Raw genomic sequence first — 13,152 nt, 5'->3', positions numbered from 1 at the left:
AGGATAGCTGGTCGTGTTCTCATTGAAACAGACGTGATTCTGAAGGGTCTTGACAGGGAGAGTTAAGAACATGGGCACAGTCTGAGGATAAGGGACTGGTCACTTAAGGCTGAAATGAGAATTTTGTTCACTCGAAGCAGTTGTGAATCTTTGGAATTCTCTGCCTCGGTGTTGTGGATGCTTCCATTATTGACTATATGTAACGCTTTAAGGGAGTCAAAGGATGTTGGTGGTGGGGTGGGCATGGGTGAGAGTGAGTGAGATTGAAGCCTAAGATCAGCCATGTATGAAATGGTTGAGCAGGTTCGATGGGCTTAATGGTGTACTCCTCCTTCTGTCCCTTGTACAGAACAACTCCGGTTATCCGAGAGTCAATTATCCGGATTTCAGACTATCTGAACAAAAGCTCAAGGTCCTGTGAAAATGTTATCGGTTATCTGAACAAAATACTCCCTGTCCATCTCGTTCGGATAATCAAAGTTGTTCTGTATTCTTGCGAGTGTTCACCTGAGACGTCAATTATGTAGAATCTACTCAAAGCCAATGACCTGTTTCCAAGTGATGCTTTAAAAATATTGTCATCAGCATAATTCTTCGTAACACTGTAGCATATTGATGAAAGTGTTAGCAAATTAATGATTTTATGATTCATACTCCTTCAAGTAGTAAGTAGAATTCACTTGGTGACTGGTAGGTTAAGCTTCACAAAATCATTTGCTCTTCGTAAACTCCACCCAGTATCTCTTACTTTATTTTTCCTCGCACCTTTTCTCTTCATGTCTCACCATGACTTCATTGCTTTCACCTTCAAAATTGTGACCAAAAAGTTTAATTCCTGGACTCTGCTGCTTGAGGTGATCTCTTTTGGTGCAAGAATTCTTCTCTTCATATCCCAAGTTTGGGAGGCAATAGTTATTTTGAGTTCAGGCTTCTGATTGCAGTTTAAGTGAGCTGTCCTCAAAAGAGCTGGTGGGTTCATGTCTGCCCCTTCTGCAATGATCTCAGTAAGCAATAAGTTCTCGAGTGCTGGCGGTCTGAAGCCTTTATGTTTCTACATGAACAAAGATCATGTGGGCGAGAGAATAAACTCACTGATTCGCACAGAACCTTATCCCAATGGTTTTTGTTTTGCACAGGGAAGCCAACAAACTGCAGGACTTTGTGGGGAAGGGAAGTGGAGATACAATCTAATGCCACTTTGACCTTTTGATTTTTGTACTGCATTCTCCTGAACTGAGAAATTAGGTGTGGATTTGTTTCCAGTCCTCTGCTTTCCCAGCAATGAAGCTATCTGCTGAGAGGAACAGATTTGGTTTGGGGTGACCTTCTGCTTTTGTGTTGAAGTGTATGTTTTATATATATATCTTGTCTCCTATTGAGAGATAGAAAGCTCAATGGCAATCTGATTTGCCTTTCTCCCTACATTGCTTGAAGCTGCTGTGGAGGGTGTAAATTTCAACTCTGTCCTCTCGTTCCCCTGTAGTGGGTAAGTTATTTGATCTACTCTTGCCACCTGTGGATGATGAAGTGAAAGGAGGTTGGTTAGTTGTGAACCGCAGCTTCAAATCCACATTCATTCACTGGCATGATCTGTCGGAGTTCCACAATGAACGTGGCTTTTGTTTGAATTTTTGTTCATTATTTTGCTCTTTTTGGGTCAACATGCACCACTACCCAACCGAGCAGGCTTACCACTCCTTAGTTACTGCAATGCAATGAGGCCTCTCCCAAGAAACCTGTAAGAGCAGACCAATTTGTCTCGGTCTCTGTTCTTACTCTAGTTCCCATCACTTTGGGGCAGTGCAGCTGAAACCAGATGGGCATTCGTGAGCACAGTTCTAGATTCTTCTACCTCCAGGTGTATCACAGTAGTGCTTGAGTGTGACATCCACGTAAAAAGATAGCCTGAATAGCCCTTGCTGCAAGAACATGCTTGGCTTCGATTCCCTGAGTCAGTCTTAGGATTTGAATGATTCTTCTTCACTCTGTATACTGCACAGCACTGGTTGTTTTCGCAGTCCCTTACACCCTATCCCATGAATGAGTCATCTGAGAATTTTGGGCATTTGTTACACACAGTAGATATTTTGCTTTCAATCTTTGTAAATGCATTAATAACTGATCGAACATTGCTTCTTGCAGGTATACCTAGAAAGGTTGCTGACGTACGCTGAGATAGATATCTGTCCTAGTAACTGGAAACGGATCGTGCTGGGTGCCATCCTGCTTGCTTCTAAGGTCTGGGATGATCAGGCTGTTTGGAACGTGGACTATTGCCAGATCCTGAAAGACATGACGGTCGAGGATATGTAAGTATTTGAATAGTTGTTGTTTGTTAAACCTGTCCACAGTTTGAAGTTTGCTTTACAGAACCTAGAGCTCCTTGCATACCCACATAAAAGTAGACAACGGTTTGCTGTTGTACTGAAGGGAGTCCAACAGAAACATGTTAAAACTTCTGATTTTAGTTGGGTGGAATCATATAGGAGGCAATAGGCCTACTGCCCTTTTCAATTGCCTGTCCAATTCCCATTTGAATCTACTTCCACCACTTTCAAGTGGTGCATTCCAATTCAAAGTTGGGTACTTTGTAAACAAAAATATTTAATATGCTGCTAAATAAGGCTGCTTCTTGCCTTTTTTTTAAAAATGTTTTTAAACCATAGAATTTACTAAATGACACCCTTTTTAAGCTTAATTGTGTGAGGTGGCGATATAATACTAGGGTCTAAGTTATGAATTTGTAATTTATTTACTAAAATTAGTCCATTCAGAGGTACGGAGTGATTTTTCGATGCTCGGGCAACAAACTGGCTGAATGATCCTGACTGCTGTCTGGAACATGCACACCGAGGGAAGCTTGCTGCAAATTTCAGTGAGATATTGCAGCCTTATTTACTTGCTACATTTTTTAGATGTTCTCTGTTAAGACCTTTGTTGTGATTGTTGGAGTGAATGACAAGTGAATTAAAAAGAAGGTTGAGGCTGTCTTTCACATTAGTGCCTTTGTTCAGTCTTGCTCAAAATGGAAGCTCGGAAAAGATGAGAGTAAGTGGACGTTGTGGTTCATTTTAAGATAATTATTAAATAAAGCTCATCGAGAAACGCACGGCTTCTGTGGCTGTAGAATGTCAAGGGCAGCAAAGTGCAGCACTCCTAGTATATGCTACCTATGTATTAGCCTGTTGCATAACGAAGAGCAGTTTCCTGTTAAAAGCCTTTCTATAATGCGCCTCTGCAGGTTCAAGGGCCCTCATCCTCTGACATGATAACAGCAGCATTCTGAGAGTCCATTTGTTGCCGTGACGACTGCCCAAGGCCTTTGTGTTTGATTTTTCCCTCCCCAGTAAATCTCTCCCTGCTATCATCCTGGTGAAAGTGGCTCTGAGTCATTTGTTGATAATGCATAACATAAGAATCCTTTTCATCTGTTGTAGCGATGCTAGAGTTCAGAAAGGAGGGCTGATACACGCACGCACACGCAAATGCTCTCTGTCTCTGTCTCTGTCTCCCTCTGTGTCAATCCTCCTCGAACCCCACAACACGTGTACGCACTCAGTTTTTTTATTTTGTTAATTCTATTTGTGGGTGATGTATTCTGTTATAAAGCTTGATGTAGAGAATGTCCTATTCATGTCATCTTTCTTCACACCTTGCATGTACTCTAATTATAATTGCAAAGATACTCCTGTCTAAACCTGGTGATACAAACTAGCCAAAAAAGAACAACTTTTTCCGAGCTACCATCAGTTTTGAGGAAGAGTCACTGGACCTGAAATGTTAACTCTGATTTCTCTCCACAGATGCTGCCAGGCCTGCTGAGTTTTTCTAGCAATTCATGTTTTTGGTTCTGATTTCCAGTATCCACAGTCCTTCTGTTTTTATTTAGTGCAAACTAGCCTCACATTTCAACTTCTAAGGTGTATTTACATCTGTGCTTTCATTTGTTACGTTCAAAATCACACAACACTAGGTTATAGTCCAACAGGTTTAATCGGAAGCACTAGCTTTCGGAGCGCTGCCCCTTCAGGTGGTTGTGGAGTGAGCAGCTCTCCAAAAGCTAGTGCTTCCGATTAAACCTGTTGGACTATAACCTGGTGTTGTGTGATTTTGAATTTTGTACACCCTAGTCCAACACCGGCACCTCCATCATGATTTCCATTTGTTAAATGAATGGCTTGCATCTGTTGCCTGCTTATGTCAAGTTTCATGATAGAAATCAGTTTCTATACATCCACTGAGTGCTGCTTTGTCATTCAGAAGCCTGCAGTGAAAATGGATTGGCTGGATTTGCAGGTTGAAGAAGTACCTTTAAAACCATGTTTTAGCCTTCATTGTTTGCAGATTTAGTTGATTCCCTTGAGAGTGAAACTGAATAAGAGAGAAAACCTATAGTGTGAGGCAGCCTATAAGTTTAATAATTGGATCTGACGATTTGTGCTCCCATTAGGAACAGGACTAGAACATTCAGTTCCTAGAGTCTGCCAGTCAGGTCACAGTTGATCTGTATCTTAACTTTATTTACTTGCTTTGATTCAATAACTCTCATACTCTTACCTAACAACAAATTCTATTAATCTAACTTTTATCAGTTGATCCTCCTCTTCAGCCACAACAGCTTTGGGGCAAGGGTATGAGTTCTGGGTTTCCTCTGCCCTTTATGTAAAGGTGTGTATTCTGACATCACACCTAAATAACTAAGCTCTTATTTTAAACTTCCTATCTTTGCTTAAGTGACGGTTGTTCCAATAATGTGTTGATGACTGGTAAGAGGACCTGTAGTTGCAGGTAGGAGCGGCTCCAGTCGAAAAAATCAATTCTTTGCTCGTTCAGCATTACTAGGTAGATAAAGCAAATTCTCTTATTCTCCTTTCCTTTCCCAAAGGTAGGGATTTGTGTCAGGACACCATTCCACAAATAGAAATCATCCTCTAATACCATGCTCTAGTGACTGTTTTCCATTGGCAGTTATAGGTGGTGAGCATCAACAGGCTATTTGACCAGTGAGAGCAGACAGCTTTGAGCTAGATACTCCTGGAGCGTGAAAATGTGCAAATAGATTCACAAACAATGTTAAGAGTTGCAATGGACCATAAGGTACAACACAATGGTCTGGCTGTCGGCCACAGCTATTTATTCTGCTTGTTCCAATGTTTCTCGTTTGTTGAAGTCAATTACACTTGTGGCTCAGCTTTCTCATTAATTATCTTCTGTTTCTATCAACAGAGTATTTTTTTTCTTTCTTGAAAGGCTCTCATGTTCCTTCCTTAACCCCACAGGAATGAGATGGAGAGACAGTTCCTGGAGCTGCTACAGTTTAACATTAATGTTCCTGCTAGTGTTTACGCCAAATATTACTTTGATCTGCGCTCCTTGGCAGATGACAACAATATGAATTTTCCTTTGGAGCCACTCAGCAAAGAGCGAGCACAGAAACTGGAGGTAATGACTGTGAGAAAGAACAAGCACACTTGTATTTATGCAATGCCTTTCACGATCTCCAAATGGTCCAGTCTCATAAATACTTCTGAAACATAACTTTGCTGAAAAGTTGGACAGTGCAGCACCCAAATTGCACAGAGCAACATTGCATAAACTGCCATGAGATAATTTATTGGATAGTCTGTTTTCTTTGAGATTTTAGTTGAGGATTAAGTTGAGGAGAACCCAACTGCTGTTTGAAAATTGCCATTTACATCCACCTAAGAAGCCTTTGACACAGCTTTGGCTTAAAATTTCAGTCAAAAGACTGTCCCTTCTCCAGACTGACACCGTGCTCAAGCCCTTAAACCTCCTAGCTGCCAGCTCAGAGGGCTGCCACTAATGTCATTTGTGCCAACGCGCACTCCTTTTAGGAAGCCGCCACAAAGTCTGTGACGTGACAGTCAATAATTTACTCCTAATTTAAGTTACATTTGTGTCATATCCTCACTCCTGGCCATGATGTTTGGCTAACGGTGTACCCCCCAGTCCTCTACTAATCCATTGATGTTCATAATTTATCAAATGCAGTATCCCCCTCACCACCTCAAACAGCAACATGCTCCTCGTGGCCCCCCCCTACTGTCCTGGCTGGCCTCGCACCTTGCACCTTGCACCCTGCATATTCAAACTTGCTTCAGATCCCATTCCACCATCCTACTTTGCCCAGTAACCTAACTTAATTGTTTCAAAATTGATAAACACACTCCCGTGGGGGGAAAAAAAGCACTATCCTGAACAGGATATTCCAACCTAGTTTAAAAGATTCAATACAACAGTATAGAGAATGCTGCAGAATGACTTCACAATGCTTCCTCTCCATGCCCATCTTCCCTCAAGGTATAGTTTCCAAGCCAGATGTTCTTCTATACCAAGTAGCTGTTCCAGTGTGAAATGGAGGCACTTACTCAAATGTTCACTTTCGGAAAGTAATTCATCCAAATGAAATATGCACCCTTTTAAAAAAAAATGAATATATTTAATTCAAGAATGTGCTGATGGCGTTGAGGGATTAAAGAAGAGCAGGGAATAAGAAACATGACAGGGGTTATCACAGTGAGGCAGTGATGTGCATCTCTCAGTACTAAATTGCAAACCTAGGGCCATGCGACCCCTCAAGCCAGATTCACCAGTAAAAGTTAGACCATTGTTGATCTTAACGTAATTCACCCATTTTGGTTCTGTAACTGTTGATGACCCTACTTAATTGAAAAACAGTTTTGAAATGTTCAGTTGTCCCCTGCATTAAGGTCAACAGTTTTTCTTCAAGAAGAACCCTAGGTTTCTATTCTGTTGTTGAAGTGTTTCCTGATCTGATCCCTAAAAGGCTCAGCTCTAATTTCAAGGATGTTCCCCCTTGATCGGCACTCCCCAGCTGGAGGAAACAGCTTCATTCTCTTTACTGTAACAATTCCTCTAATCATTGTTAACATCTCAAGTACTTGTACCCCAACCTGCTTCAATTGGTTCACTGATGATATTTCTCACATTACACACTATTACCAATAATAAAAACATAGCCCCAACATCCTGAAGACCACGTAACATCCTTAATGCCCAAACCTCATGAACCATCAAATCATTCATTTTCCACAATGAACACAATATACCGACAGCACTTTTGCACCAATACGTTCTCCTGAAACTGTTGTATTGAATCTTTTAAACTAGTTTGGAATATACTATTGTCCAGAGATTTCCGGGCTTAGCCATACCTCCCAAGAGTGTGCCAGTAACACCAAATTATTCTGTTGACGGGGGTGCGGCTATTTTAGCTGGGTGACAGATATTCCATGGCATGGGCAATTTGAAGGAAGAAGGAACCTTAAAAATGTGGATTGGTGAAAGGGGGACAATAACAAATGAGGTTAACAAAAAACAAATGGACCTGACAATAATCCCTTTCTTTTCCCTTCTCCAGGCAATCTCCAGGTTGTGCGAGGACAAATATAAAGACATGAGCAAAGCTGCTATAAGGCGGTCACTCAGCGCTGGCAATTTGATAGGAATTAGTCGTTCTAATGCCATCCTGTCCTAGGAAGGAGACTTTATCCCATCGGCATGTATTGCACCAGCAGAGACAGAGTCTTCCAGCTGGGTGACTGAATCTTTCTACAGCTGAATCCCAAGTCTCAGCTCCTGGCACTGAAGAGCACACTTAAGAAATTAACATTAAATGTTGCCCACCTGGCTACAAGGCCCTTTTTTAGGAGAAGGAAGGAAAAAAAAAATGATTTGACACTACACTGACACAGCAGTGTGGAGATTTTTAATGCTTACTGTGTAGGCCTGTAACTGAGACGTTCCTCAAGCTTTTATTTTAATTTGTCCTAATTCAAAGAAACAATATCCAAACCAAATTGAAATCATGTTGTGTGGACCCTACAGGTAGGCTGGGACAACAGAAGCCAAGTGTGGGAGTAAATAGTGTCAGAACAGGGGCGAATAACTGACCATGTGCACTGTGCAAGTTAAACAAACATCAAGGCTCTCCAGGTGTAAAGCTGTCTCTCAGGCATAGGAAGGACTTAACCAGCATGTATTCGCACATATTCCTGTGATGCAGGTTTTAAAGCTGGAATAGATTTCTCTTTTGCCACCACTCATTTCCTCATAATTCCTCTCCCTTCCCTCTTCCCACCTCAAACCCAGCAGATCCTCTACGTATTTTCTTTGGACATTATCTATATAATTGTGTTGCTGGCTGGTATAGATGAGAACTTGCATTTTTTTTAGCACCTTTTTAATGAAGTTTAAAAACTCTCAAGGCATTTCACCAGCTTACCGACATTGAACCACCGGTGATATTGGAACTGGTGATCAAAAGGTTTGTTCAAAGACTTGGTTTTCACAGACAGTTTTAAAGGAGGGTAGATAGGTGGAGAGATTCAGGGCAGGGATTCCGGAGCTCAGGGGATAAGCAGCTTGACCTATGATGTATGACTATGTGTGCACCTCTGCTGCTGAAAGCTCACAGTCCCACCACCATTAACGTGTCCGAAAGCAAAGATTCCCAAGAAGGCTGGGAATCCGAAACAAAAGCAAAATTAATAGTAACACACAGCAGCAAGGCAGCATCTGTTATGAAAAAAAAGTTAAAATTCAGATCGAGGGCCTTAAAGTGATGTGTCCAATAGTCCAAAACTTATCGTCTTGAAGATGACAGTATTACCTCAGATAAAGGCCTTTTACTGTGTAATCAGCCTGTAATAAAAATGTACCACCACTCTACAGTGTGAAAACAATTTCCGCAGAAGCTACTGGGTTTTAAACTGCTGTTTTTTTTTATTTTGGGGATTATTTTCCTTTGCTGAATGTTGGCTGTGGAAGGGAGCAGAAAAGGCTGAGAGTCTGCAAAGGGAAGGCAAGCCTGATGGGGGTGTCTTGAGTGTCAGGGTCTGCCAGCCCCATATCTGGTTCACTCACTTCCTGTAAGTAACCATGCGCAGCAGTCCAATATCTTCAGTACACATAGGAGCCCATACTGCCAGTCATCAGTTGTTCTCTGATTTGTGACATTGTCTCATTCTCTTGACATACGTGACCCTAAATACAAAATGTGAATGCTTGTTAAGCAAATGACATTAAATTTGTACATAAACAGGCCATTTGGCCTAACAGGTCAGTACCTCTGTTTATCTGTCCTTCTGCATATCATCTGATCATCATATCCTTCATTCCCTTCTCTCTCATGCAGCTATCTAGCTTTCCCTTAGGTGCACGTATGCTAACAAAACTAGGGAGCTCCATGCTCTACCTAGTCTTGATTTTTCAAAAAAAAAAGTTCCCTTTGAATTTCCTATTGGATATATTAGTTGCTATCTTGTAGTACAGTCCCTAATTTTAATCCCCAACCCCAAAAAATATAAACATCATCTCTATATCAAATCTTTCATAATCATAAGTGTATCTCTCAACTTGTGTTTCTAATGAAAAATATTTTACTGTAGGACATCACTACTTTCACATAGACGTGTAGTTGCATAATTGTTACGTTCCCATCATAAGCTGTAACTTGCTTGTCTCGTTTGACTGAGAGGAGGCAATATTCAATCGTTTATTTCTGAGCGAGTAAACTTCATATTTTTGCAACCAGTGAAATGGGAGGTACCTGGAGTTTCTCCCAGGGAAGATTTGAGGCCCTAGCAGTGTCTGAGGAGTGGTGAGATTTTGATGAAGAAAGTTACTGGTAAAAGCAGAATCGTTAGTCTCGGCTGCCAGAATATAGATTTTAAAAAGAAAATCACTAAATTCCATTTAATCTGAGAAAGACAAGTTTACCGTAGTTTGTTTGTTCACCAGAAACCAGAGGTTCTGGTAATAAATTGTTGAAACTAGGCTGGAGTTTTATTGCTGGTTTTCACCACCAACCCATCTTGCACAGATTAGTTCACACAGTGTGCAGCTTTATGGTACTTAAGTTTTTAAAAAATATGTTATTAACCCTTAAGTCTGTAGTATTTCTCTCTTAACTAATACGCAGCAGCAGCTAATGACACAGTGCAAGCAGCAGCCTCAACTCTTTTTTTTCTCCTGGGCTCTAACAAGATGGAGAGTCGAAGTGCTTCCTTTCCATTTTAAAGCTAAGCTGCAAATCTTTGTATGAAAGATGCAAAAATAATACGAAGACGTTACAATTTTCACGATTTCCTTTAAATCGTGACGGAAAGGTGGTAAAAATTTGCATGTGCAAATCAGCTAACGTAAAACAGCAAAATAGCGATGTTCCATGTGAAGTACTGACATTAATCCTTTTTTTTCTTCTTGAAGAGTAATTCTTTGTGAAACAGCTCTTTAGCAGAGTTCAAAAAACAAGGGAATGAAGTGTATCTGCATCATGTTGGGAGGAGCTTATCCAGAGCTCAATTGCCGAGTAGCAATAGTTAAACTCTTTTTTTATTTTTTGTATGTACCAATCCAGCTGAGCATTTTACTTGTGAAGTCATCGGGTGGTGGAAGTAGATCAGATCAGTGTGTTCAAAGCTGCTGAGAGCCACGTCTACTGAAATTAATGGTGTTTGTAGACAAGTGGATCGTGAAGACTTCCTTTCCTCCTGATTTGTGAACAGAATTGCTGTCTATAGAAAAATCCTTCAACTAATTAAACTGACATCTTCAAAGGTAGCGATTTAAGGAAACAGAAACACACAAGGTAGTGGGAGAGCATATTGATTTCCTTCATTAGCAGTGAATAATGTATGATCTGGATCTTCGATGCAGCGCAGTCAGGTTAAACTGAAGCTGATATACTTTGCAGCCTGGATGGATGGATAGATGAGTGAATGGGTGTCCTGAGTACCTGTTGAAGCAGAGGAGTTATAGGAATTCATGTTCTTAGACAAGCAATTACAGGTTGCTATCGCTAGGAATGAAATGGTTGTCGTATAAGGGACTGGTCACTGTATTTGAGTGGGATATGAACCAAAGTGTCAGGCCAGCTTTAATGTTCGTCATTTCTTCCACTTCCAAAACGGGGCACCCTTGTGGCATCTGGACCAGCAAGTGCCAGCGGTTTTGATCGAGGTAATGCTGGACAACCATTCTAACTTGAGGGAAGTCTTTGCCATTGAGATAGGAAGACTCTCAAATTTTTCTGTTTCGTCACGGGAGTCGGAGGTCTGACTCCCGATGAACCAAAACGATATTGTGACAGGAGGTGCATGGTTGAATTTGAAGAGCAGACTGTGATATAACTCTACTGTCAAAAAGCACATGTTGAAATTTCCCCGCCATCTATGAGAGTAATTGAAGTGTGTGACAGTTTTGGCTGTCCTTGGCTAATTTTGCAATTGCTTTTAGTGTAGATAGGCAAGATGTAGACTCTATCACTGAAATTTAATTTTCATCTTTATTTCCTTCACTGACATCTTTCTATTTAGGAGGTTTTCAAGAAGATTATGGCAACAGTTGGAAATAACAAATTGCACTTACATAGTTCCTTCAGCACAGCAAAAGGCATTTCAGAGTGAACATTACCTGGAAAATTTGATAACAAGCCATGTAAGAGGGATTAGAACAAGCAAGAGACAGATTTTTAAGCAGCACCTTATAGGTGGAGAGGTAGTTTGAATTGAAAGACTGATATTGCTTGACATGTCTGCACTGAGAGTTTGAACAGTTGTCAGAGGATTTGTCTTCTTTGAATTTCAAGTCTGCTTTTGCAACCTGTGGAAAGTTATTAAGAATCTTGCTTCAAACTGCAGTTCTTGTTGTAAATCTTATGACTTCCCAATCCTTTTTTTAAAAAAAACAGAAGGACTGGCAATTTGGACGACAATTAAGGCAATCAGAGTGGAGGGTTGGCTTACACTGAGGATATTTTCCTTCCCTATTTCTTGTAGTAGCTTCTCGTAGTGCAAGCTGAGCCAGCATCTTACTGAAGTATACTATTACCATCTACCATCTACCATCCATGCTGGTTTGATACGGACTATAGTGTCTGTATTAATGTTGTTCATTGCTGTGTGTCAACTTAAGAACCCATGGAGTCTAGTCTGCAGGAAAACTAATCATTTGGTGACTGTATTGAGGCTTTTTTAATAACGCATTTTTAAAATGGTTATACAGATATAAGAGAGAGCAAGCATTCCTTTCTACTGATGGACCCAAGCTACGGCATGTTGTTTCCCTTGTGAATAGTGAGCAATTTTTAAACCAGTTATCAGTCAAGTGTTTTCTACCAGCTTCATGAAAGCATGCCGCTTACCTTAAAATGTTGCGAGAAACGTTTTGCGTAATGGAGAATTCATGCATAAACAGATTTGTTTTTGTTTGGTTCTAAATCTCCCTTTTGTAAGACCTCCCTTTGTGATCAGCAGACTGGAAAGGTGTAGCTGGGCATTTGTGGAAGGAAACGTACTTCATTGGTGTGCTCTAGATTGTAAAGTTATATAGAAAGTAGTCACACATGACCAGGCACTTTCCAGGAAGACGAATTTCCAGTGCCTTGGCTGATTGTCCATTCACCGGGCTTGAGTCTTTAACACTGAGTGCTGCCCCGTGGGGACATAACGATTGAGCTCCCCGTCCTCTGCAGATGATCTAAGCTTTTTACCTTCCCAAGGGGTCCCACAGCTAACTGGAGTGCAGGAGTGCAAAGGGATGATCCAACTCTTGGCATTTTCCTGGATGTGCCATTGCATGACCTCCAATGCTTGCAGCCTGTCCTCGGGATACACAAACTTCTCACACCAATTGTAAAGCACACCTCTTTAACTCATTGAATGATTCCTGACTGTTAGTCAAGTAGCCAAAGTGGTCAATATTCCATCTTCAATATTTTTTAAATGTGTTTCAAGGTTTTTTTTAAAAAAAACTATCTTTAATGGCCTAGTAACGTTTCTCATGGGCTGATTATAGACTTATAACCACGAATGGAAAATAGCTGTGACTGAGAATCTAAACCAGGTTTATAATATAGTTCATCGCAACATTCAGCATGTCATAGTCATTGAGACATGCAGCACAGAAACAGACCCCTCGGTCCAACTCTTTCTTGCTGAACAGATACCGTAATGTAATCCAGTCCCATTTGGCAGCCCATATCCCTCTAAACCCTTCCTATTCATATGCCCATCCAGATGTTTTTTAAATGTTGTAATTGTACCAGCCTCCACCACTTCCTCTGGCAGCCCATTCCATACACGCACCACCCTCTGTGTGAAAAGGTTG

General features: G+C 40.9%; 1 protein-coding gene across 2 annotated transcripts in view; it reads left to right on the top strand.

The window, feature by feature from the left end:
* Positions 1-9,889, top strand: part of ccnyl1 (cyclin Y-like 1) — a 66,379-nt gene extending 56,490 nt beyond the window's left edge. For both annotated transcript variants that reach the window (XM_060827617.1, XM_060827618.1), the window contains 3 exons: positions 2,143-2,309; positions 5,280-5,442; positions 7,403-9,889. In XM_060827617.1, coding sequence (XP_060683600.1) covers positions 2,143-2,309; positions 5,280-5,442; positions 7,403-7,519 — 447 coding nt within the window. In that variant the 3' untranslated portion in view covers positions 7,520-9,889. The remainder of the gene's footprint in view (positions 1-2,142; positions 2,310-5,279; positions 5,443-7,402) is intronic.
* Positions 9,890-13,152: the final 3,263 nt, after the last annotated feature.

The sequence above is a fragment of the Hemiscyllium ocellatum genome, chromosome 7, assembly GCF_020745735.1.
Source record: "Hemiscyllium ocellatum isolate sHemOce1 chromosome 7, sHemOce1.pat.X.cur, whole genome shotgun sequence".
Classification (NCBI taxonomy): Eukaryota; Metazoa; Chordata; class Chondrichthyes; order Orectolobiformes; family Hemiscylliidae; genus Hemiscyllium; species Hemiscyllium ocellatum.
The sequence above is the reverse complement of the archived record's forward strand: the minus strand, read 5'-3'. Positions and strand labels throughout refer to the sequence as shown.